This window comes from Tamandua tetradactyla, chromosome 21, assembly GCF_023851605.1.
Source record: "Tamandua tetradactyla isolate mTamTet1 chromosome 21, mTamTet1.pri, whole genome shotgun sequence".
NCBI lineage: Eukaryota > Metazoa > Chordata > Mammalia > Pilosa > Myrmecophagidae > Tamandua > Tamandua tetradactyla.
Window position 1 is genome coordinate 37580080 of NC_135347.1, and position 25513 is coordinate 37605592.

The following is a 25513-nucleotide window of genomic DNA, read 5'->3' on the forward strand; positions in this document are numbered from 1 at the left end:
GAAGAAAGGAAAAGTTATAGAAGCCTTAATTGGCGCATCCCCAGCATTCTGCATTATTGTGTGGTGTGATGTCCATGACTGTGCATGCAGATAGAAAGGGCCACAGGTTTCACTGGGGTCAAATTTCCACTCTTACACAAAGTCCTTACTTATGGTCACCATAAACTCTCTTCTGATGGCCACTAGAGAACTAGATACCATTAAGCTTTCCCAAAAGGTCATTACCATAGAAAATCACTCAGACTCACCAGTTTTCTTTTTTCCTTTCTGTTCTCTGATTTGCTGAATATCACTAGATGATAAACTTTTCAAAAGCAGACTATTTCTTATTCATTTCTGTATCCTCATACCTACCACAGTGCCCAGCATGTAGGAGCAACTCAATAAATGTTTACTGAACCAAACTGCATTGTTTTAAAATGCTAAGTCAGGGGCCCCCATCTGAGTAAACACATTCAAACGACTCAATACACTGACTGCCAAGAACGGGCTTGAGTCCAGGCATTGCCATTTACCAATTCTCTGTGGCCTTTGGCCATTCACTTAACCTCTCTGGGCCTCACAATGTCATAATTTAAAGATAATGAGTTCTGCATTACCACCCTCATTGGTTTATTATAATGATAAAATCTGATAATATATGTAAAGACAACCAGAAGCCATAAAGCACTACAGAACCAATAGTGCCAAGATTCTCCAGTGATAGACAGGTTTCTTGCTCAAATCTAAATGCTGCATGAAATAAAGGTTTATTGGTTTCTTATGAACAAGTCTGCTCAGAATCTCTCACTTGGAAATGAATATTGTGAAAGTATAAGAATTGGCTAGAAAGTTGGAATGAATGCCTTTTTTTCTCTGTGACCAAAAGAAAGCATCCAATTCATATAAACTATACCAAAATATTCAAATAATAGTCACTCATTTATCAAAGAGGACCATGCACCAGGCACTGTATTTGCACTTTACATAATCAACTTTAATTATCCCCACGCACCCTGCAATGGAGATATTATTAATAGAACCATTTTCTAGATTAAAAAGAGAGAGAGAAAGTAAAGAACCTCCACAAGGTTAAAACCAGTAAATAGCATTTTAATAGCACTGAGAAAAATAATTGACCACAGCAATATTTGCTCTTTCTCACTTTTGTTCTCTTTTTTTCTTTTAACTTTACTGCAACTCAGCTGTTTATGTATACGTAATCTGTAGACCCAAATTTCCCCATGTGTGTTTTGTGAAATAAAAGTCCACCAAGCTTTCCCAAGAGAAACTCATTGACCAAATATGTGTAGGCAGGGTACACATTGGCGGCCTCCCTCCTGGGAGTCACCGTACACAATAGCACAGTAAAGCAGCTAAGAAAAGCTACAGAAAGGAGCATTCCTAAACTTTATTTGACACAGAACCTTGAATGAATAGCTGTTGCTATTCTACAGAGCCGGTGTTCCATGGAATAAACTTTGGGATAGGTTGACCTATTAAATAAGTAGCCGGTAAATGCAACAATAATTATGCTATCTTCACTACAAGCAGACATAAAACACCATCCTCACAAGAAACTCTATGTAAAATTATGGAAACTTACAGTTAATTTGGTAGTTTTTCTAATTGTGTTCAATCACTTACCAAAAGCTTCTCCAATGTAATATTTTTCCCCAGCTCTAAAAGCAACTGATATTATAATAAAAGAAGACAGAAATTCAGATCATTTTTTCATGTGAGAAATAATACCCTAATAGATGATTGCATTTATTTTTATGTAATTGAAAATTAGCATTCTGTGTAATACAAAATAAGCCAGAAACAAAAGAGCAAATATTATATGGTCTCATTTAGAAAATACTTATAAGAAAATTGGGGCCTATATCATGTCTTACAGCATTCACATTGAGTTCCAAGCTGTAATTGTTATTTCTAGATTTTGAGAGGCTGTGCTATACACGTATAACCTGTGTGACACCTAAGACTCAGAGCAGGAGTGCTGCAGGTCTGAAAGTCAGCATGGCCACATACAACAACTATTAAAGAAATTGAAAAAACAGAACAGGCTTCAATTAGTAAGAATGAAGCCGGTTGGGTCGGGACTAAGGTAAATCAGAATACAGGGTGAGGAGGGTATTGTCTGTGTTTTAGAATTCCATCTACTCTGTGAGACCAAAGGAAGAGAGGTTTATTTTGCCCAAAACCTAAATTTTCTGTAGCACATAATCTAACTCAACCTGTCTGGATAGATCATTTAAACAACCCAAATACAAGGAGCCTGGGAATGAGGATTTGTAATTCTCTATAGCTTAATATAATGCCCGGATACACCCCAGAGTTTGTTGAGCAGATAATTTAAAAGTATTGACAAAGTCCCTTGAGAGATGAGAGAAAATATATAGAACCATTAAACCTTACCACCAGGGAAACCCCTGATACTGTGTCAAACATTAGGGACTTCCAAGTCAAAGGAAAAGCCCTTGATGTTGAGGCTTACTATTACGAAGCTTATTTATATAGCAGAGAAGCTAAGCCTACCTATAGGTGTGCCTAAGAGACCTCTTCTGTTGCTCAGATGCAGCCTCACTCTCTCTAAGCCCAACTCTGCAAGTAAAATTATCCTCCTCCCTACGTGGGACATGACATCCAGGGGTGAATGTCTCCCTGGCAATGTGGGATATGACTCCCAGGGATGAGCCTGGCCTTGCCACCATGGGATAGACAGTGCCTTCCTGACCAAAAGGGGGAAAGAATTTTAACAAATAAAGTATCAGTGGCTGAGAGAGTTCAAATAGAGAGGCTACTATTATGCGTGCTTCAGCTAGATATTGCTATTTGTCATAGTTTGCCAAACCCTAACCAAACCATTCCTGCCAACCCTAAAAAATACCTAGGGTTTTATCTGGGATTCTACAAAGGTTCTATGCACTAAGGTAACTTCCAGAAACCTACAACCTCCAGATGGGCTCCTAGGCCATATAAGCCCTCAAACCCAGAGGGGCCAGCCTTTCCAGAACATCAACTAGTTCCATCCCCCAATCCAATATTATCGACAGCCCTTTCCAACATGAAAAAGCTAGACTAGGCATAGCCCAATAAAAGACTGGTAGAAAGATCAAAGAAGAAGGTGGAGTTATAACAGAGAAGATAGGATTATAACAAATAGGTATGACTGCTGAATCATTATTTTGATATTTACCAATGTCTTAGAGCAGCTAGAAAGAAAAACTTAAAATTGTGGAACTGTAATCCATACCAAACTCTGAAATCTGTTCTATAACAAATTGTCGCAGTGTGCTTTGAAATGTATTGCTTTTTTTGTATATATGTTAGTTTTCCCAATTACAAAAAGGAAAATTAGCATTCCAAATATTGAAAATTATTTTAAATCAGTGAGTTTAAATCGACATAAGCATTTCAGCTTGGAAGACAGGCCAATGAACTCAGAACTACTTCTTCCCATTTCCTACTCTAAAAGTACAAGAAAACTGAGGCAGAATTTAGTAGCCCTTGGTAGTCCAGAATCCTCAAATTACTTAAGAATTCTTTAAAACTTCTTTGATTGAAGGACAATTTGGTACCAGGCTATATTAGAAATTCAAATACTTTTTTAATCAACTCATAAAAAAATACTATATTGTCTCCTTTTATTCTCGGGAAACATTAGGTATATTGCCTGTCTCTGTTACTTCATTGTTATATATTTTGTTAAAATGTCATAGAGTTTAAATTATTATTGCATGCCCATTAGTTCTGCTGCCTTGGGATGTAATGACTCATATTAGTACGCTATGTAATGAAAAGGGTTGATGAATTTTTACTGGACTGTCCTTTTGGGACTATAATTTTTAACATTCTTTGGAAGTTTTGCCAATCCTTTAGACGTAAAGGGTTCTTACACTGTCTTTGTCACTGACAGGTTCACAGAGTACCTTGTGTTTGTGTTACCTGTAAATGTGGAACATAACACCATATTGATCTGACAAGCTCTTTACTTAATGAATCATCAAGGATACATGATTAGAATGTAACACATCTTACAAATACCGTGATTTTGTAATGTTGTTAGCAGTTATTTCAAATTGTCTGGTCTCTGTAATTTAATAGATGATTCAAAACACCATTCTGTTATTATATACAAATTAGTTTGCTAAACTTTAAATCATTGGGGACTATGGGGGGATAAACTCTGATATAGGATGATTAACTTTTGAGATTCATCTATGGAATCTCAAGATTTTTGTCACATTAAGGACACTCCCAACTGCTGAAAATTTTTATCATAAATAAATGTTTATCTTTTTCTGAAATGCTTTCTTTACATCTTTTGAGATATATGCTTTTTCTCTTTTATTCTATTTAATATGAAGAATTACGTTAATTATTCTTTTAATTTAAACAAATCTTGCATTCCTAGAATAATTCCCACTTGGCCACTGCATTAAAAAAGAATACTATTATTCTTTTGAAATAATGCCAGAATCAGTTTGTCTAATATCTTATTGAAGATTTCTACATATAAAATCATGAGAGGTATTGGTCTGTAATTTTCTTTTCTTGTAATTTCTCTGCCAGGTTTTGTTATCAGGGTTATGCTGCCCTCGTAATCAATTGCAAAGTGTTACTTCCTCCTCTGCTTTTAGAAAGAATACGATTTCTTCCTTACATATTTGGTAGAATTTACCAGTAAAGTCATCTGATCTTGGATTTTTGGTTGTTGGATGATTTTATATTATGAATTCAATTACTCTATTAGAAATAGGGCTATTTGATTTTCTATTTCTTGTGTCAATTTGAGAATTTTTCAGGAATTTGTCAATTTCCTATAAATTGACAGATTTGCTAACATGAATTTATTCATAATATTCTCCTTATTATCTGTTTAATATCTGTAGAATCTGTAATGATATTCCCTCTTTCATTCCTAATAGTAATTTTTGGTTTTGATCATTTTTTCATGATCATTTTTCTAAGGTTTATCAATGATTAGTTTTGTCAAACAACCAAATTTTCTTTTGGCATTTTAATTTTTTTCTTTTGTGTAGTTGCTATTTCTGCTCTTATCTTTATCATTTCCTCTTTTCTATTTAATTTTCTCTTTTTCTAGCTTCATAAGGTAGAAACCTAGATCATTGATGATAAATCTTTCTTTTCTAATATGAACATTTAAAAGTATAAATTTCCCTCTAAATACTACATTAGCTGCATCTCACAAATTTTGTTATGTTGTGTTTGCATTATTATTTAATTATTCGAGATTATTTAGATTTAAGTTGTTTAATTTCCAAATAAGCGAGTCTTCTTTAGGTAAGTCATTGTCATTCATTTTTAACTTAATTCCATTGTAATCAATGGACACGCTCTATAAAATTTCTATCCTTTGAAATTTATTGAGCCTTATTCTGTTGCCCAGCATATGATCTGTCTTGACGAATGTTCCATGTGCGCAGAAAAGAGCATGCATTCTACAGTTTGTGGGTGTCATGCTCTACAAATGTCAGTTAGTCAAGGTAGCTGATGGTGTTATTCAAATCTTCTATATCATCACTGAATTTTTTTTTCTAATAGCTATACCAGCTTTCTTATGCTTGGAGTTTACATGTTATATCTTTACACCATTTGCATTGTCTTCCTTTATCTTACATTAAAAGCTATGCTTCTGTGACATGGCAGGTGAACTCACTGCCCTCCCCTGCTGCATGGGACATGACACCTGGGGTGTAAATCTGCTTGGCAATATGGGACAGAAATCCCAGGATGAGCCAGGACCCAGCATTAAGGGACTGAGAAAACTTTCTTGACTGAAAAGGGGAAGAGAGAAATGAGATAAAAAAGTTTCAGTGGCCGAGAGGTTTCAAATGGATGCAAGAGGTTATCCTGGAGGTTATTCTTATGCATTATACAGATATTTCCTTTTTAGTTTATAGAGTATTGGAGTGGCTAGAGAGAAATGCCTGAAACTGTAGAGCTTGTGTTCCAATAGCTTTGTGTCTTGAAGATGATTATATAATGATATAGCTTTTATAATGTGACTGTGTGATTGTGAAAACCTTGTGTCTGATGCTCCTTTTATTTGGGGTACGGACAGATGAGTAAAATTATGGATAAAAAATAAACAAATAATCGGGGAAACAAAGGTTAAAATAAATTCAGTTGATTGAAACACTAGTGGTCAATGAGAGGGAAGGGTAAGGGGTATGGGATGTATGATTTTTTTTCTTTTTTCTTTATTTCTTTTTCTAGAGTGATGGAAATGTTCTAAAAATGATCATGGTGATGAATACACAGCTATGTGAGGATAATGTGAGGCACTGATTATACACCATGTATGGATTTTATGTGGGTGAAAATCTGTCAATAAAAACATTTTAAAAATTAAAAAAAAAAGCTACGCTTCTGCTATACGATGATATTGTGAACCATTGATTGTGCACTTTGATTACATGGTATGTGAACTTATATATCAATTAAAAAATTATTTTAAAAAATCAAAGGAGAAGGTAGAATTATAAAAGAGAAGATAAGATATAACAAATGAGTATGATTCCTGAATCATTCTATTGATATTTCTTTTACTCTCCAGTGTCTTGGAGCGGCCAGAAAGAAAAACCTAAAATTGTGGAACTGTAACTCATACCAAACTCTGAAATCTGTTCTATAAGTAATTTTTGTGGTGTGCTTTGAAATGTATTGCTTTTTTTATATATGTTATTCTTCAGGTTAAAAAAAAACTGTGCTTATATCTACTATTATGCTATTTGTTTTCTGTTTGTCTAATCAGTTTTTTGCTCTTCTCTTTCTCCTTTCTGCCATCTTTTAAGTGAGTCAAATATTTTTTAGTACTTCATTGTACTAAATCAGAAAAATGGTTGCGCTAGGGGTAACAATATGCATCTTTATCTCATCACAGTCTACTTAGAGTTACTATCTTAGAGGTAATATGTACCATTTCATATATTTTTTAATTTTCTAAATTTTTACTTTTTGTTTTTTATTTTCTAAATTTCTTACTTTTTCCCTCTTCTTTCTTTGTAGAAGAAACGGATATGTTCTCATCTAGATTGTGATTGTGAACGTATAACTATGTGATTATACCGGGAGCCATTGGTTGTTCCCTTAGGATGGATTGTGATGGTGTGTGAATAAAGCTTTTAAAATAAACAAAAAGATACAAATGCTGGAGAAAATGTGGAGAGAGAAATGTACCTGTTCACTGTTGGTAGGGGAGAAGAATAGCGCAGCCCCTCTGGAGGGCAGTGTGGTGCCTCCACAGGAGGCCAAGTATAGAGTTGCCATATGACCCTGCAACCCCATTATCAGGTATATACTTGGAAGAACTGAAAGCAAGAACACAAACAGATATTTGCACAATGGTATTTATGGTGTCAGTATTCACAATTTGCAATGGATGGAGGTGGCCTAAAGATACATTGATGAATGGAAGGGCAAACTGTGGTGTGTGTATATACAATGGAATATTGAACAGCTACAAGAAGGAATAAAGTTGTGAGCCATGCAACTTGGTGAATGAAACTTGAAGACGATATGTTAAGTAAAATAAGCTAGAAATGAAAAGAGTATATTAAAATGCATCACTAATATGGACTAGAAGGAAATACCTGAAACTGTTCAACTGTAATCTAGTAGACTGAATTCTTAATGATGATTGTATAACTATATACCTTTTATCATGATTGTGAAAACCTTGTTACTGACACTCCCTTTATCAAGTGTATGGGCAGATGAGTAAGGAAATAAAGACTAAGTAAATAAATAATGGGGGGTTAGGGGAATGGGATGTTTTGCTGTTCTTTTTTTTCGTTTTAGTTTTTTTCTTGAAGTAATGAAAGTGTTCTAAAATTGTGGTGATGAATGCACAACTATGTGATGATACTGTGAGCCACTGATTGTATATTTTGGATGGGTTATTTGGTGTGTAGATATATCTCAATAAAATTGCATGTTTTAATTTTTATTTTTTTACTTTCTTAACTTTTGTTTTATTTTTTGTGCTATTTCATATAAAATTTAAGAAGCTTACAACAGTACAATTCCATTAGCCTTCTCTCTTTTATGTTATTGTTGTCATGTATTTAAAACTCCATATATTAAAACCACATAATACATTGTTGCATTTTTCACATTAAAGAGTGAATTGTACTTTTAAATAAATTCAGAGAAGAAAATGGTCTTTATTTTTTACCTCATGTTTATCATTTCTAGTGCTGTGCATTTGTTCTTGGTGACTCAAGTTTCATCCAGTGTCATTTCCCTTCAGCCTAAAGAACTTCTCTCGCTTGCCTTATAATACAGGTCGGCTGGTAACAATTCTCTGCCATTGTTAATCTGAAAATTTCTCTATTTTGCCTTAATTTTTAGAGAGTATTTTCAATGCTCAAAAATAGAATTCTGGGCTGCTAAGATTTGACGAGTTCTCGCGAGGTTTTGGCCTCTTTCCTAGGCCGGCGTGCAACAAGAAAAAGGCTGTGCTCGGTTCCAACCCAAAGATTGTGAAGCCGGATGGCAAAAAGCCACATGAATCGAGTCTGGCGTTCCTCGGGCTCTTCTTGAGCTGGAGATGAACTTAGACCTAAAGGCTCAGTTAAGGAGCTGAGCGTAGCAGCAGCCAAGGAAACTGAAGCTGTTGGTGGGCGGAAAGCTGCTGCAAGCTTTGTTCCCACACCGCGACTGGCCTTTCCAGCAAACCCGAAGTCCGGCTAGTGCGTGAATTGGAGAAAAAGTTCAGTGGAGAATAAGTTCAGTGGAGAAAGCACGTTGTGTTTATTGCTCAGAGGAGAATTCTGCCTGAGCCAACTGGAAAATGAAGTAGAAACGTCCCGGGAGCCGTACTCTGACAGCTGTGCACGGTGCAACCCTTGAAGACTAGGTATTCCCAGGGAAAACTGTGGGCGAGGGAGTCCGAGTGAAACCGGCCCGCAGCCGGCTGTATAGGTTCGTTTGGGCAAAGCGCGGCAGAACAATGTAGAACACAAGGTTGAAACTTTTTCTGGTGTGTATAAGAAGCTCACTGGCAAGGATGTTAATTTTGAATTTCCACGGTTTCAGTTGTAAGCCATAATAACCAAATAAAGTATCATCCTCAGACAGAAAAAAATAGAATTCTGGATTGATGTGGTTGTTTCCTTTTTTTGCATTTTAGTGTTGACATTTCAGTGTCTTCTGACTGTTCCATTTTCCCCAGCTTTAGCTTTCAAGATTTTCTCATTATCTTTGGTTTTCAGTACATGATGTGCCTCATTGTGGTTTCTTTGTCATTATCCTCTTCAGCATTTGGTGGGCTTCTTTTGTAAGTTAATATTTTTCACCAAATTTCTGAATTAGGGCTATTAATTCTTCAGAAAGGTTTTCTGCCCTGGTCTCTTTATCCTCTCCTGAAACTTCAACCGCACATTACTCAGGTGGCTTCCTATTGTTTCACAGGTCACTAAGGCTTTAGTTTTTTCCCAGTATTTTTTCTCTCCTTACCTTGCATTATTTATACCAGTTTTCAGATTCACTAAGCCTTTCATATGTTTTTCTCAGTCTGCCGTTATGTCCATCCTGTGGGCTGTCCTGGCAGATATTATTCTTTACAGTTTTACAGTTTCCATTTTGTTCTCTTTTTTTAAGTTTTTATTTCTCTGTTGAAATACTCCACCTTTCACTTATGGCCATCTCTCTAAGTTCTTGAACATACTTATAATAGTTACTTTAAAGTCTTTGTTTGCTAATTGCAACGCTTGGATCATCTTTGAGTCTTTTTCTATTGTTATAAGTCTTTTTCTTGACTGTGGATCACACAGTCCTATCCATATCTTTGCATACCTAGTATTTTGCATACTTAGCAAGTTTTTATTATATTCTGGGCATTGTGACTGATGACTTGTTGAGTCTTTAAATTCTGAAATACTTATCTGAAGAGTGTTGATTTTTTTATAGCAGATATTTAAATTACTGGCTGATGACCTTGAACTTCCTCAGTCATGGTTTGGTCCTTGGTTTTAGGATGGACTCTAAGTTCTGCGCCATCACCTTTACACCTAATGAGCAGGCCTTGTGGATTTCAATGGGAAGCCCAAGGTGAGACAAGTCCCTGTAATACAGCGAGATTCGGACTCTATATTCTGTCTTTCTGTGGTGGGCACGACCTAAAATCTCTGTTCAATTTCCTCAATTTTCCAACTGTCACCTTCTACCAGTTCCTTGGAATCTTTTTGCCTGCATGCACAGTTCAAGATTCAGCCAAAAAAATTGATTGAGAGGAATATATGTGCATATTTTGGATTTTTCCCTTCTATAGATGGCTCCCTTTGTGGGGGAGGGAAATTTCCCTCCCAGGTTTGCAGCTGTTCTGGCATCCCAACTCCATCCTCTGGTACCTCAAGCCATTAAGGTGAACCCTGTACCGTGTGGTAAGGTGTGTTGTCTCAGACAAAGAGCCAACCAGTGCAAATCCCTTCTTTCAAGGATTTAATCCTCTCCAGTTTCTGCTGTTCTCTAGGGCCATCAAATAGTTGTATTTTATATTTTATCCAGAGTTTATTGTTGCTATAAATGAAAGAGTAAACTGATTACCAGAACCAGAACCCTCAGAATAATATCTTCCTAAAAAACTGCATTTGAAAAGAAAAATGCATTTGTACTGAAATAGGGTTAGTTTTTCCATTTTAATGTGCTTTTAAAAACCAGTAATAATAATAATAATAAAGTGTATATTTATATAAAGGAAAATAAGTGTCTGAAATAATATATTCCAAGTTGTTAGCCATGGCTGTTTCTGAGTGGTAGGTTATTGGCAATATTTTTTTTCTCTTTTTACTTATATGTGTTTTCTACTACAAAAATGGATAAAGTTTTGAAGTCCTTTTTTTCTTTTTTGGAAAATGGTTTGTATATGTTGAATGGTTATAATAGAATGCATTTGTACTTTTTTGGTACATTTCATATTAGAATTTCAGAAATTTAACTGTCTAAAATCCTAGTAGCATATCTGTGTGGTAAAAAATCTGTGTGGTAAACAATCTGTGTGGTAAACAATGCTCTTTCTGCTTTTAGAGATAGAGAAATGGGGGCAAATAGACGTTAAGTGGCTTATCAAAACTTCAAGCATATTGATAAAATAGCCAGAAATAGAGCTTAAATAGTGAGTCCTCGTGTATACTCTGTTTCTAAGCCATTAGCATGAATGTGTGCAGGTAATTCTACATTTTCTGGTATATAAAAAAGAAATTATCTTGGTTAAATATGTCTCAAATATTTTGGAAACTTAACTTTAGTCACTGATTTCAGTATCCTCACCATCAAATCTTATATTAGAGCTACTAGCAAATAACAAATTTGACTTATTTGAATTTTATCTTAATTAACCTTCCCAAGAGCTAACTGCAAAATGGCAGGAAGACATGCATTGAGATAGTGAAGAATTAATTTCCTTCTCTCCAGGGTTGTAAGCCTCTTTATAAAAAAGGCAGGAGCCACATCTAATTCATATTCAAATTAATCAAGAGGCTTACAGAACTATTTTTTCCTAATGGTGTGCAATAAACATTTGAAATGAATTTGAGAAAGAGAAGAATGTATCAACTTGATATTTTATCCCTAAATAGTCCTGAGTACCCAAAATATGTTATATACACTTTTCTATTTCTCTTTTTCCTGAAAGATTTTGAGTTGACCCTTTCTGAAACTACATTAACTCTTTTTAGCCATTGAAATAATATAATATGGTAATCAAGAAATTGCTTTTTCAGTACAGTAACTTCCCAGGGAGGGAAAAAAAAAAAGTAGTTTACTTTCCCAAAAATCTCTATCATGTTATTAAGCTAGAGTTGGCATATTTGGAGATGGTGAGTTTCTAAATGGAAAGATGATGTGTTGTATCTTATAAATTGTGTTTGTAGATCACTGAAGTAACCTGCAGTAGAAGAGGCGGACATATAGCTATTTTGGGCTCTATTCCCTTCCCTCAACAGTGATCTTATCCCTTCAACTGATTGGTTATCCCATGTCTACACGCCCATATCCCTATTTCCACCCACATAACCTGGTAACCAGAGGAGCTGTAGAGAGGGGAAGGTAATATGTCAGTGGCTTTAGAGTTTAGACTTTACATTTTGCAAGAGTTAGGCTGAAGCAAAAGCAGAGTGAGATTAGATCGGGGAAATTGTTGTCCTTAGAGTAAAAATAATATGTAAAGATTCTTTGTTTGGCCTCTTTGACATATGTAGCACATTATCTTGGGCAAGCAAGTGCTCAGTAAATATTTTTCAGATAAATCTAGCATGCATGTTTGAATGTTACAAATAATTCTTTAACTAATTGGTTCCGAAAAGTTAAATAACAAGGACATCAGGATAATTGAACTAAAGACTAGGAGATACTTAGAAATAGCACATTTATTAGTAGGTTTCTCATTAAAAAGAAGATAATATTAAAATGTCAGTTGAAATCTGAGAGATGTATCATGTTTTTATGTCATTTTTGCCAAACTTTTAGGTTAAGCACAGGAACTAACCTAGATATTTCTATCAGTACCTTCTCTTAAAACATTTTAATTAAGAGTCATCAAATGAGAATATAATTTAGTTATTAACTGGTAGGTATATAACTTAGCCAGACATATTTTTACTAAGGTAGTTTACTTTAAAATATCAGAAAACTTCCTGATACCATTAGTACTGTCACTCTGAAGCCAAATAAAAATATCTTAAAAAACTGTCTTTTACAGGCTTATAGAAATGGATGAAAATAAAAGGAAATAATTATTAAAACTTAATAGTTTTCAACATATAATCCTGGACTGAATTCTGTACTAAAGAGACAAGAAATACTGTAACTGGCAAAATTGTCATATGAATGGTAGAATAAAAAGTGTTATATAAATGTAAAATTTTCTGAATTCGGTAACTAGACTGGTATATTTGGTAACATTAGAGAATGCCCTTGTTCTTAGGAAATACATCCTGTTTTAGTTTCCTGGGTTGCTCAAGCAAATAACATGTAATGGCTCCCTTAAACAATGGGAATTTAGTAGCTCACAATGTTGCGGCTAAGAGAAAGTCCCAGTCGAGGCGTCATCGAGGCTACACTTCCTTTCCCAAGTCTGGCACTCTGGGGCTGGCCGCTGGCGGTCCTCGGTGTTTGGCTCTTCTGTCACGTGGCAGTGCACACGGTGTACTCTCCTGGCCTCTCGCTTCTCTTCTGGGTTCCGCTGAATTTCAGCTTCTTGCTTCCTGTGGCTTTCTCTCTCTCTTGAGTTTCATTCTACTTTTAATGCACTCCAGTAATAGGATTAAGATCAACGCTGGACCACACCTTAGCTGAAGTAACCTCATCAAAAGGTCCTATTTATAATAGATTCACAACCATAGGAATGAATTAAGTTTCAGAACATGTTTTTCTGGGGTACATCAGCTTCAAACCACCATATATATTAAAGGGCGTATTTGCAGCCTTCTCTCAAATAGCTCAGGAAAAAATGTGTGCATATATATGTGTGTGTACATAGAATGAAAGAATGAGTGATAAAACAAATATAGTTAAATGTTTTTAAAAACGGGTGAATCTAGTTAAAAGATATCCAAGACTCATCTCTATTATTCTCTCAACTTTTTTGTAAATTTGAAAATATTTTAAAATAGATTTTATCCTAACCTTAAGACGTCTAGGTTTATTTTCTTAGAAGAGAAGCTTTGGAATTTGGAGCTCTTAAGCCAAAAAAAATACTTATGTTTGAATTTACCTGCAAAAATTAGATGAATAATTCATTGTTATGAATTTAGGTAAGGAAAATATAGAAAAATTGTTGACTAAACAGAGCAATTTTATTAAGAGTTACAAAGTTACAAATGAGTTAATTCCAAAGTTGCTTTAAGTTAGAGTTGCTCATAAAAATATCCACTTAAGTCCTGTGTGTTTACCACCATATGTAACACTGTAATTAAGCATCTGTCAACATTTCTAAGGGTTTTTAATTTGTGGAATCTTGCTCTGGGGCCTAAAACTTCACCACTTAAAAGAGTTCATCAGAGACCTCATAAAGAATCAGATTTTTTTTTATTAGTAGGAAAAGGTAATAAATAAGACAAAAGTGACTTTGGGACAGGCCATGGTGGCTCAGCAGGCAGAGTTCTCCCCTGCCATGCCAGGGACCCGGGTTCAATATCTGGTGCCTGCCCATGCAAAAAAAAAGTGATTGTGACTATGTAGATGAAGATATGTGAAGATTCTTATTCCCCACCCACCCCCATTTTAATTTGAAATTTTTAATTTGCCTTGTGAAATTATTCCAGTCACTTTTAGAGGTAATTTTTTAAACTGAAGAGCTACTGATGCTTCATGATACATCATGTCTTACTATATAATTTTATAAAATTCAAGTGCATAATAGCCCTCAATTCTAATTCCATAATTATGAAGACTAAACTTACTTTAAATAAAATCCTTTTTTCCTTAGTACAATTTCTTTCTTTATAATTTCAGTGTGCAAGAGAGTCACTGTTCTGGATGAGTTAGATATTACCCCTTGTGGTATTAAAACTTGAGCTTTTATATTTGCTTCAAATAGTTCTAATGCAATTCTGAAATAAAATTTGATGTTCTATCAATTTTAGAGTAAGTAAAATGTTTTGTATTATATATATAAAGAATAAGTCTAAAACACTAGTAAAAAATGTTCCCGTAATTTCAAAATCTTTCTCTAATAATTATTTTTATATACCTAAACTTCAGTGTCCTAGGGGTGCATCATCCCAGACTTTTAACGTTCTCTCTATTACATTTTTAAAGATAAGAAACCAAATTTTTACATGTCAGCGTATCTCAAAGGACCACGTGCTAACCCTCATCCTTTCAGCTGTTTTTTCGTGTCAGGCAGAGATGTGAGTTACATAACAGTGAAAATGTTCTCTGTGTTGAAGTCTACAAGTTTGTTCTATCTTAGATAAAATTATTATTTTTAAAAATACTTATCTGGAATGGTTACACAGAAACCCCACGTTTAGGAAATGACCTATTGATTGGCTATCTAAAATTAGAGGCATTGACCTTGGGGCTCTTTTCTCCAATAGGTTTACAGTTGTGGCTTCTCAGAAATCCTTAGTCGGCTAAGAGCAAATGCTCATCTTCCCACACTGAAGCCACATTCAAAATGCTGTTTTAGCAAAAAGATAATGATATGGATATAAAGAAAGAAATATGCAGATTTCTTTGAAATATTATGCTAACCTATGGCATTAATAGTTGCTTTCTGTATTGCATTATCTGCTCCCATATCATATTGATGTGGCGTGGATCATCATTTTATTCAGCAATGAATTCAGTGAAATTAATGAGAATATGAAGAGAGAGAAGGAAAGCCTTCAGAAATTATGTAGAAAATGCTTTAGATGTTTATATTCTTTTTTGTCTGTGCTAAACTGGTTCCCTACAGTAAGAAAAATGCTTTCCAGGTGAGGCCATTCTATTTTTTGGCCATCCATATATTCAAATTTTATTCTCCTTTAATCAACAGTGGGCAATTCCATACTTTCCTGGTCATTTTAAAGGAGTTAGTCTACAGTTATGATATATATATTGAATATCTGTCCTTATAAAGTATAAATGAAACACTCAGTATTTAAATCCATTCTTTGATCTAGTTAAGGAAGAGAATATGAAAATGAAAAAGGAAGTCTTTTATTATACCAAAATGGCTTCTAAAAGTCCATGTGGGTAGATAGAAGATAGTTATAATTTTCCTGCTTTCCACACTGTTCTAGTTTGCTAGCTGCCAGAATGTGATATACCAGAAATGAACAGCTTTTAAAAAGGGGAATTTATTAAGTTGCAAGTTTATAGTTCTAAGGCCATGAAAAGTCCCAATTAAAGCAAATCTATAAAAATGTCCTAATTAAGGCACCAACAAGAGGTTACCTTCACTCAAGAAAGGCTGATGAAGTTTAGGGCTTATCTCTCAACAAGAAAGGCCCGTGGCTAACATGGTGACGTCTGCTTTCCCTGGGGGTGTTTCCTTCTTCATCTCCAAAGGTCTCTGGCTGTGTGGGCTCAGTGGTTCTCATGACCATCCTGTAGCTCTGAAGCTCTCTCCAAAATGTTTCTTCTTTTAAAGGAATGGGTGGAGTCCCATCTCTCTCTAATCAAAGGTTAATATCCACAGTTGGGTGTGCCACATCTCCATGGAGATAATCTAATCAAATTTCCAACCTGCAGTGCTGAATAGGAATTTTAAAAATTGGCAGCTTCCATGAGATGGATCACAATTAAAACATGGCTTTTCTAGGGTCCATAATCCTTTCACAACGGCACACTTACCAACACAAGAAATAGACATAATAGTTCCATGTTGTAGCCCTTAAAAGCCTGAGATTTTAACTCAGCTACTTCAACCTGTATTTATTTACACCTCTTAGGTGTCAAACACTGTCCTAGGCAGTAAAAGATGAATGAAACAAACCCCCTCCCTTCATGGAGCTTGCATTCATATTATTAGCACTATGACCTTTGGTAAGTCTCTTAACCTCTACAGACCTCAGTTTCTTCATCTGAAAAATGTAGAGAATACTGCCTACTTTCACTTTTTTTCATCTGAAAAGTAAGAATAATACTGCTTACTTTTGTAAGATTATTCTCAGGCTTAAATGAATTAGTGGATAAGGTCCGGTGTGCCATGACAGGCACATAGTAAATAATTAATCTTTACTACTGTATTTATTGGTGATGATAATAATTACTAAGAGTACCTATTGCTACCAGAGTATCTTGAAATCTTCTTGCTTAAAATTGAATTTGAAAAATGTGACCAGACTTCAACGAGAGATATGAGTGAAGCTGTCTGGATAGGACTCAGGGAAATAAGAATACAGGGTAAAGGATGATATGGTCCATATTTTAAAACTTCAACTAAAGTGTGGGACCAAATGGGGATATGTTTATTTGGTGCAAAATTTATATTTTAGCACATTATCTACTTTAACTTGTACGGACAGTTTAGCTGCACACCATAATTACATGGAATCTTGTACATTACATAACCTTGTATTACATAAATATGGAATTATGAAATTACATGGAATCTTAACTAGGGCATGCAGTCTTGTTGGTTTGTACAGATTAGTATGATGCCCCATATATTCCAGAGTAATTTAGGCAGAGAATAAAAAAGTATTTGCAAAGTCCCCTTGGGGGACTGGGGAGAAGGGAGGAAATATTGAACTTTCCCATCTGGGGAATTCCTGATATTCTCACAAGCAGTGGGCACAACCAATTCAAAAGGCTGAGCCCTCGATCTTAAGGTTCACCCATAAGAAACGTATTCCTACAAAGAAGAATCTAAGCCTACTTATAATTATGTCTAAGAGTCACCCCAGAGAACCTCTTTTGTTGTTCAGATATGGCCTCTCTCTCTAAGCCAACTCAGCAGGTGAACTCACTGCCCTCCCCCTACGTAGGACATGACTCCCAGGGTTGCAAATCTCTCTGGAAATGTGGGACAGGACTCCTGGGATGAGCTGAGGCCTGGGATCATGGGATTGAGAAAGCTTTCTTCACCAAAAGGGGAAAGAGAGAAATGAGATAAAGTTTCAGTGGCTGAGAAATTTCAAACAGAGTCGAGAGGTTATCCTGGAGGTTATTCTTTCGTACTATATAGATATATAGAGATATCCTTTTTTTAGTTTATGGTATATTGGAGTGGCTAGAGGGAAGTACCTGAACCTGTTGAACTGGGTTCCAGTAGCCTTGATTCTTGAAGAAGATTCTATAACTATATAGCTTTTACAATATAATCGTGTGATTGTAAAAAACCTTGTGTCTGATGCTCCTTTTATTCAGGATATGGGCAGATGAGTACAAAAATAAGGAAAAATCAATAGATAGATAAAAGGGGTAATAAGGGGTAAAAAAAATGGAGTAAATTGAAATACTAGTGTCAGTGAGAGGGAGGGTTAAGGGGTATGGGATGTATGAGTTTTTTCTTTCTCTGGGGTTATACAAATGTCCAAAAACTGATCATGGTGATGAATACACAGCTATGTGATGATATTGTGAACCACTGATTGTATACTTAGATGGACTGCATGTGTGTGAAGAGTTCTGAATAAAAATATTTTTTAATTGAATTTTAAAAAATTTCCGTAGCCTATGGGCTATTTATTGTTTTTTATGGTAGAATAATACATAGAAAGTTTTACAGGCATGCTGTCAAATATGGGATCTCTACAATCTCTTTGTTCATGTAAAAGAGTGGACCCCCAATTTTTTTTTTGAGAAATCCTTGGCCATTGCTCCCCCACACAGACACACACTTAACCCCTTTTTTTAAAGCAAGCTGCTATCTGCTTGGTTAGCTCCATAATTTCTAGGAGAGGATACCAGAAATAATATGTGTTATCCAGGTTCTTGCCAGAGAATATAACCTCAAATTTTCTGTTGCTGAGTTCCTACTGAGCAAAAGTAAAATTGGTGTACGAGTGCCTGGAGGATATACAGTCCCTCCATTACTTTAGCTATGTTTGAGTTTGTCCCTTGAGACAGCCAGACTATCAAGCCACCCGAGACATATTATCTTAATGCCACTCCAAGTCGCTTTTCCTGAGTTGTTCTTTGGTGTTGTGCTTTCCAAATGCACTAAGGACATAAGCATGAAAAAACAACTAATCTCCACAAATGGTTTGTTTTTATCACCTAGATGCAGCGAATCATAATCGATTGTGTTGCATTCTTGAATTTGTCAGTGAGAATTTGCCAGAATCAAGTTTTGGGCTATCGTCTGGAAATTGTACAGGGCTTTATATTGTTCATCCTTGCGTTTTAATCTTACCTTATCCTTGCCGTCAGCTTAACCGTCTTTAAACTCTCTACTGCATTTTCTTTTATTCTACTATAATGTATATCTAAGTCTCCTCGAATGCTTTTTTGAACAAAGGTTTGAAGAAAAAACTAAACAAATAAGCAAAACTTTACTTGTGTATTCTCACACAATATGATATTATTATAACTTTTACTATTAAATCACTGTAGAGGTATATTCTTCCTCAGTCCACTTTGTTTTTTGCGGGGGGGAGGGGAGGGTGCATAATCCGGGAATCGAACCCGGGTCTCCTCATGAAAGATGAGCATTCTAACCGCTGAACTACCTGTGCACCCTGTTGGAGTTTTTAAATACATTTTTTAAGTGGGTATGATAGTAAGTGGGTGATAATACTCTTTCTATACTACCTTTGTCCTGATAGCATAGGTTTTCCTTCATTTACAGTTTCTCTTAGGAAAGTTTTCCACAATCCTGTGTTTCTATTGATGGATATAATTGTTGACCCAAGAGCAATGAAATCTGAACAACTCAACATATCTTATTTTCAGTAACCAACATCATTTGTTTATCCTGCATAGGTTACTCCTCTAGCTTAATTGACCTTGTAAGTAGATTTGGAAATTTCCTATCTGTATAGATTTTTAAATTTTCTCTGTGGAATAGAAATAAAATAATAGATGCCCTCCACTTACAAAGATACTTAAAAGTGATGAGATTCTTTTGGAAAATAATCCCCATATATTGCTACTTTAACAACATCCAAGAGTAATTCTGACCCTGATTTTTAAATACTTACAAGAGAAGACCTTCATTGCCCTCTAATTAAAATTTAAATGTTGCTTAGAGCTAGTGTACAAAGGAAAGAAATGGAAACATTATGTTATTGCCAAATCCTTTAACACATTAGCTGTTAATAAAATAGCCCAATCTAATATGTTCTTATGTAGTCAACAGTAGGGATATATTACATGTACATGAAACAATTTTTAATATGTGTATTTAATTTAAAATCAATGCATTTTTATCTTGATCATGTTATGCTATATATATATATAAATGTATATATAATGGTATCATGTAAATAAAGTAAAGATCCTGTTAGAATTTTTTCCTCTAAGAAGGCACTTCCATTGTAGAGCAAGAAAAAAAAGGAAATGCTTTTGGGGAGACAACTGGAAGTAAAATTTAAGTAGTACCAGTCAGAAGAATGAGAATAACTCTAGACTTAGAGGCCGAATGTAATGAAAATAGTCTCTTTCTACATTTCCTCAACTAGAAAGAAAAGGAATCACAGTGTTAGCATATAACTGACATTCCAGAAACCATCAGTCTGTCACAAGGGGTGAGGAAGCTGTCATGAGCAGGTAGTCAATGACCGGATGATATCACCTGCCAGAGTGAGGACTTATTAAAGTGCTTCCTTAAGTCGATCCAAATAGAAAATGTAGTAATTTGATTCTAGTTTTATGTTATTCGTAATAATTTGCTTTAAGCGATATTTCACTCATCTCGTTATTCTTTTTTTTTTATTAATTAAAAAAAGAATTAACAAAACAATTAGAAATCATTCCAATCTACATGTACAATCAGTAATTCTTAATAACATCACATAGTTGCATATTCATCATTTCTTAGTACATTTGCATCGATTTAGAAAAAGAAATAAAAAGACAACAGAATAAGAATTAAAACAATAGAAAGAAAAAAAAAAACAAAAACAAAAAACCTATACCTCACATGCAGCTTCATTCAGTGTTTTAACATAATTGCATTACAATTGGGTAGTATTGTGCTGTCCATTTCTGAGTTTTTATATCCAGTCCCGTTGTACAGTCTGTATCCCTTCAACTCCAATTGCCCATTATCTTACCCTGTTTCTACCTCCTGCTGGACTCTGTTATCAAGGACATATTCCAAATTTATTCTCGAATGTCTGTTCACATCAGTGGGACCATACAGTATTTGTCCTTTAGTTTTTGGCTAGACTCACTCAGCATAATGTTCTCTAGGTCCATCCATGTTATTACATGCTTCATAAGTTTATCCTGTCTTAAAGCTGCATAGTATTCCATCGTATGTATATACCACAGTTTGTTTAGCCACTCTTCTGTTGATGGAGATTTCGGCTGTTTCCATCTCTTTGCAATTGTAAATAACGCTGCTATAAACATTGGTGTGCAAATGTCCGTTTGTGTCTTTGCCCTTAAGTCCTTTGAGTATATTCCCAGCAATGGTATTGCTGGGTCGTATGGCAATTCTATATTCAGCTTTTTGAGGAACCGCCAAACTGCCTTCCACAGTGGTTGCACCATTTGACATTCCCACCAACAGTGGATAAGTGTGCCTCTTTCTCCGCATCCTCTCCAGCACTTGTCATTTTCTGTTTTGTTGATAATGGCCATTCTGGTGGGTGTGAGATGATATCTCATTGTGGTTTTGATTTGCATTTCTCTAATGGCCAGGGACATTGAGCATCTCTTCATGTGCCTTTTGGCCATTTGTATTTCCTCTTCTGATAGGTGTCTGTTCAAGTCTTTTTCCCATTTTGTAATTGGGTTGGCTGTCTTTTTGTTGTTGAGATGAACAATCTCTTTATAAATTCTGGATACTAGACCTTTATCTGATATATCATTTCCAAATATTGTCTCCCATTGTGAAGGCTGTCTTTCTACTTTCTTGATGAAGTTCTTTGATGCACAAAAGTGTTTAATTTTGAGGAGTTCCATTTATTTATTTCCTTCTTCAGTGCTCTTGCTTTAGGTTTAAGGTCCATAAAACCGCCTCCAGTTGTAAGATTCATAAGATATCTCCCAACATTTTCCTCTAACTGTTTTATGGTCTTAGACCTAATGTTTAGATCTTTGATCCATTTTGAGTTAACTTTTGTATAGGGTGTGAGAGATGGGTCTTCTTTCATTCTTTTGCATATGGATATCCAGTTCTCTAGACACCATTTATTGAAGAGACTGCTCTGTCCCAGGTGATTTGGCTTGACTGCCTTATCAAAGATCAAATGTCCATAGATGAGAGGGTCTATATCTGAGCACTCTATTCGATTCCATTGGTCGATATATCTATCTTTATGCCAATACCATGCTGTTTTGACCACTGTGGCTTCATAATATGCCTTAAAGTCAGGCAGCGCGAGACCTCCAGCTTCGTTTTTTTTCCTCAAGATGCTTTTAGCAATTCGGGGCACCCTGCCCTTCCAGATAAATTTGCTTATTGGTTTTTCTATTTCTGAAAAATAAGTTGTTGGGATTTTGATTGGTATTGCATTGAATCTGTAAATCAATTTAGGTAGGATTGACATCTTAACTATATTTAGTCTTCCAATCCATGAACACGGTATGCCCTTCCATCTATTTAGGTCTTCTGTGATTTCTTTTAGCAGTTTTTTGTAGTTTTCTTTATATAGGTTTTTTCTCTCTTTAGTTAAATTTATTCCTAGGTATTTCATTCTTTTAGTTGCAATTGTAAATGGGATTCGTTTCTTGATTTCCCCCTCAGCTTGTTCATTACTAGTGTATAGAAATGCTACAGATTTTTGAATGTTGATCTTGTAACCTGCTACTTTGCTGTACTCATTTATTAGCTCTAGTAGTTTTGTTGTGGATTTTTCCGGGTTTTCGACGTATAGTATCATATCGTCTGCAAACAGTGATAGTTTTACTTCTTCCTTTCCAATTTTGATGCCTTGTATTTCTTTTTCTTGTCTAATTGCTCTGGCTAGAACCTCCAACACAATGCTGAATAATAGTGGTGATAGTGGACATCCTTGTCTTGTTCCTGATCTTAGGGGGAAAGTTTTCAATTTTTCCCCATTGAGGATGATATTAGCTGTGGGTTTTTCATATATTCCCTCTATCATTTTAAGGAAGTTCCCTTGTATTCCTATCTTTTGAAGTGTTTTCAACAGGAAAGGATGTTGAATCTTGTCGAATGCCTTCTCTGCATCAATTGAGATGATCATGTGATTTTTCTGCTTTGATTTGTTGATATGGTGTATTACATTAATTGATTTTCTTATGTTGAACCATCCTTGCATACCTGGGATGAATCCTACTTGGTCATGATGTATAATTCTCTTAATGTGTTGTTAGATACGATTTGCTAGAATTTTATTGAGGATTTTTGCATCTGTATTCATTAGAGAGATTGGTCTGTAGTTTTCTTTTTTTGTAATATCTTTGCCTGGTTTTGGTATGAGGGTGATGTTGGCTTCATAGAATGAATTAGGCAGTTTTCCCTCCACTTCGATTTTTTTGAGGAGTTTGAGGAGAATTGGTACTAATTCTTTCTGGAACGTTTCGTAGAATTCACATGTGAAGCCATCTGGTCCTGGACTTTTCTTTTTAGGAAGCTTTTGAATGACTAATTCAATTTCTTTACTTGTGATTGGTTTGTTGAGGTCATCTATGTCTTCTTGAGTCAAAGTTGGTTGTTCATGTCTTTCCAGGAACCCGTCCATTTCATCTAAATTGTTGTATTTATTAGCGTAAAGTTGTTCATAGTATCCTGTTATTACCTCCTTTATTTCTGTGAGGTCAGTAGTTATGTCTCCTCTTCCATTTCTGATCTTATTTATTTGCATCCTCTCTTTTCTTCTTTTTGTCCGTCTTGATAGGGGCCCATCAATCTTATTGATTTTCTCATAGAACCAACTTCTGGTCTTATTGATTTTCTCTACTGTTTTCATATTTTCAATTTCATTTATTTCTGCTCTGATCTTTGTTATTTCTTTCCTTTTGCTTGCTTTGGGATTAGTTTGCTGTTCTTTCTCCAGTTCTTCCAAGTGAACAGTTAATTCCTGCATTTTTGCCTTTTCTTCTTTTCTGATATAGGCATTTAGGGCAATAAATTTCCCTCTTAGCACTGCCTTTGCTGCATCCCATAAGTTTTGATATGTCGTGTTTTCATTTTCATTTGCCTCTAGGTATTTACTAATTTCTCTTGCAATTTCTTCTTTGACCCACTCGTTGTTTAAGAGTGTGTTGTTGAGCCTCCAGGTATTTGTGAATTTTCTGGCATTCCGCCTCTTATTGATTTCCAACTTCATTCCTTTATGATCCGAGAAAGTGTTGTGTATGATTTCAATCTTTTTAAATTTGTTAAGACTTGCTTTGTGACCCAGCATATGGTCTATCTTTGAGAATGATCCATGAGCACTTGAGAAAAAGGTGTATCCTGCTGTTGTGGGATGTAATGTCCTATAAATGTCTGTTAAGTCTTGCTCCTTTATAGTAATATTCAGATTCTCTATTTCTTTATTGATCCTCTGTCTAGATGTTCTGTCCATTGATGAGAGTGGGGAATTGAAGTCTCCAACTATTATGGTATTTGTGTCTATTTCCCTTTTCAGTGTTTGCAGTGTATTCCTCACATATTTTGGGGCATTCTGGTTCGGTGCATAAATATTTATGATTGTTATGTCTTCTTGTTTAATTGTTCCTTTTATTAGTATATAGTGTCCTTCTTTGTCTCTTTTAACTGTTTTACATTTGAAGTCTAATTTGTTGGATATTAGTGTAGCCACTCCTGCTCTTTTCTGGTTGTTATTTGCATGAAATATCTTTTCCCAACCTTTCACTTTCAACCTATGTTTATCTTTGGGTCTAAGATGTGTTTCCTGTAGACAGCATATAGAAGGATCCTGTTTTTTAATCCATTCTGCCAATCTATGTCTTTTGATTGGGGAATTCAGTCCATTAACATTTAGTGTTATTACTGTTTGGATAATATTTTCCTCTAACATTTTGCCTTTTGTATTATATATATCATATCTGATTTTCCTTCTTTCTATACTCTTCTCCATACCTCTCTCTTCTGTCTTTTTGGTTCTGACTCTAGTTCTCCCTTTAGTATTTCTTGCAGAGCTGGTCTCTTGGTCACAAATTCTCTCAGTGACTTTTTGTCTGAGAATGTTTTAATTTCTCCCTCATTTTTGAAGGACAATTTTGCTGGATATAGGAGTCTTGGTTGGCAGTTTTTCTCTTTTAGTAATTTAAATATATCATCCCACTGTCTTCTAGCTTCCATGGTTTCTGCTGAGAAATCTACACATAGTCTTATTGGGTTTCCCTTGTATGTGATGGATTGTTTTTCTCTTGCTGCTTTCAAGATCCTCTCTTTCTCTTTGACCTCTGACATTCTAACTAGTAAGTGTCTTGGAGAACGCCTATTTGGGTCTAATCTCTTTGGGGTGCGCTGCACTTCTTGGATCTGTAATTTTAGGTCCTTCATAAGAGTTGGGAAATTTTCAGTGAAAATTTCTTCCATTAGTTTTTCTTCTCCTTTTCCCTTCTCTTCTCCTTCTGGGATACCCACAACACGTATATTTGTGCGGTTCATATTGTCCTTGAGTTCCCTGATACCCTGTTCAAATTTTTCCATTCTTTTCCCGATAGTTTCTGTTTGTTTTTGGAATTCAGATGTTCCATCCTCCAAATCACTAATTCTATCTTCTGTCTCTTTGAATCTATCATTGTAGGTATCCATTGTTTTTTCTATCTTTTCTACTTTGTCCTTCACTTCCATAAGTTCTGTGATTTGTTTTTTCAGTTTTTCTATTTCTTCTTTATGTTCAGCCCATGTCTTCTTCATGTCCTCCCTCAATTTATCGATTTCGTTTTTGAAGAGGTTTTCCATTTCTGTTCGTATATTTAGCATTAGTTGTCTCAGCTCCTGTATCTCATTTGAACTATTGGTTTGTTCCTTTGACTG

General features: G+C 35.2%; 1 protein-coding gene and 1 pseudogene across 4 annotated transcripts in view; both read left to right on the top strand.

Moving 5' to 3' along the window:
• ARB2A (ARB2 cotranscriptional regulator A) overlaps positions 1-25513 on the top strand; it is a 545745-nt gene that overhangs the window by 467775 nt on the left and 52457 nt on the right. The window contains exon 11 of one of the 4 annotated variants that reach the window (XM_077139152.1): positions 7018-8067. The exons of 2 other annotated variants lie outside the window; for them this stretch is intronic. In XM_077139152.1, coding sequence (XP_076995267.1) covers positions 7018-7049 — 32 coding nt within the window. In that variant the 3' untranslated portion in view covers positions 7050-8067. Of the gene's footprint in view, positions 1-6225; positions 6907-7017; positions 8068-25513 lie in introns of those variants that run through there. One more of the 4 variants, XM_077139155.1, reaches the window with a different exon arrangement.
• Positions 7353-17908, top strand: LOC143665772 (small ribosomal subunit protein eS7 pseudogene; annotated as a pseudogene).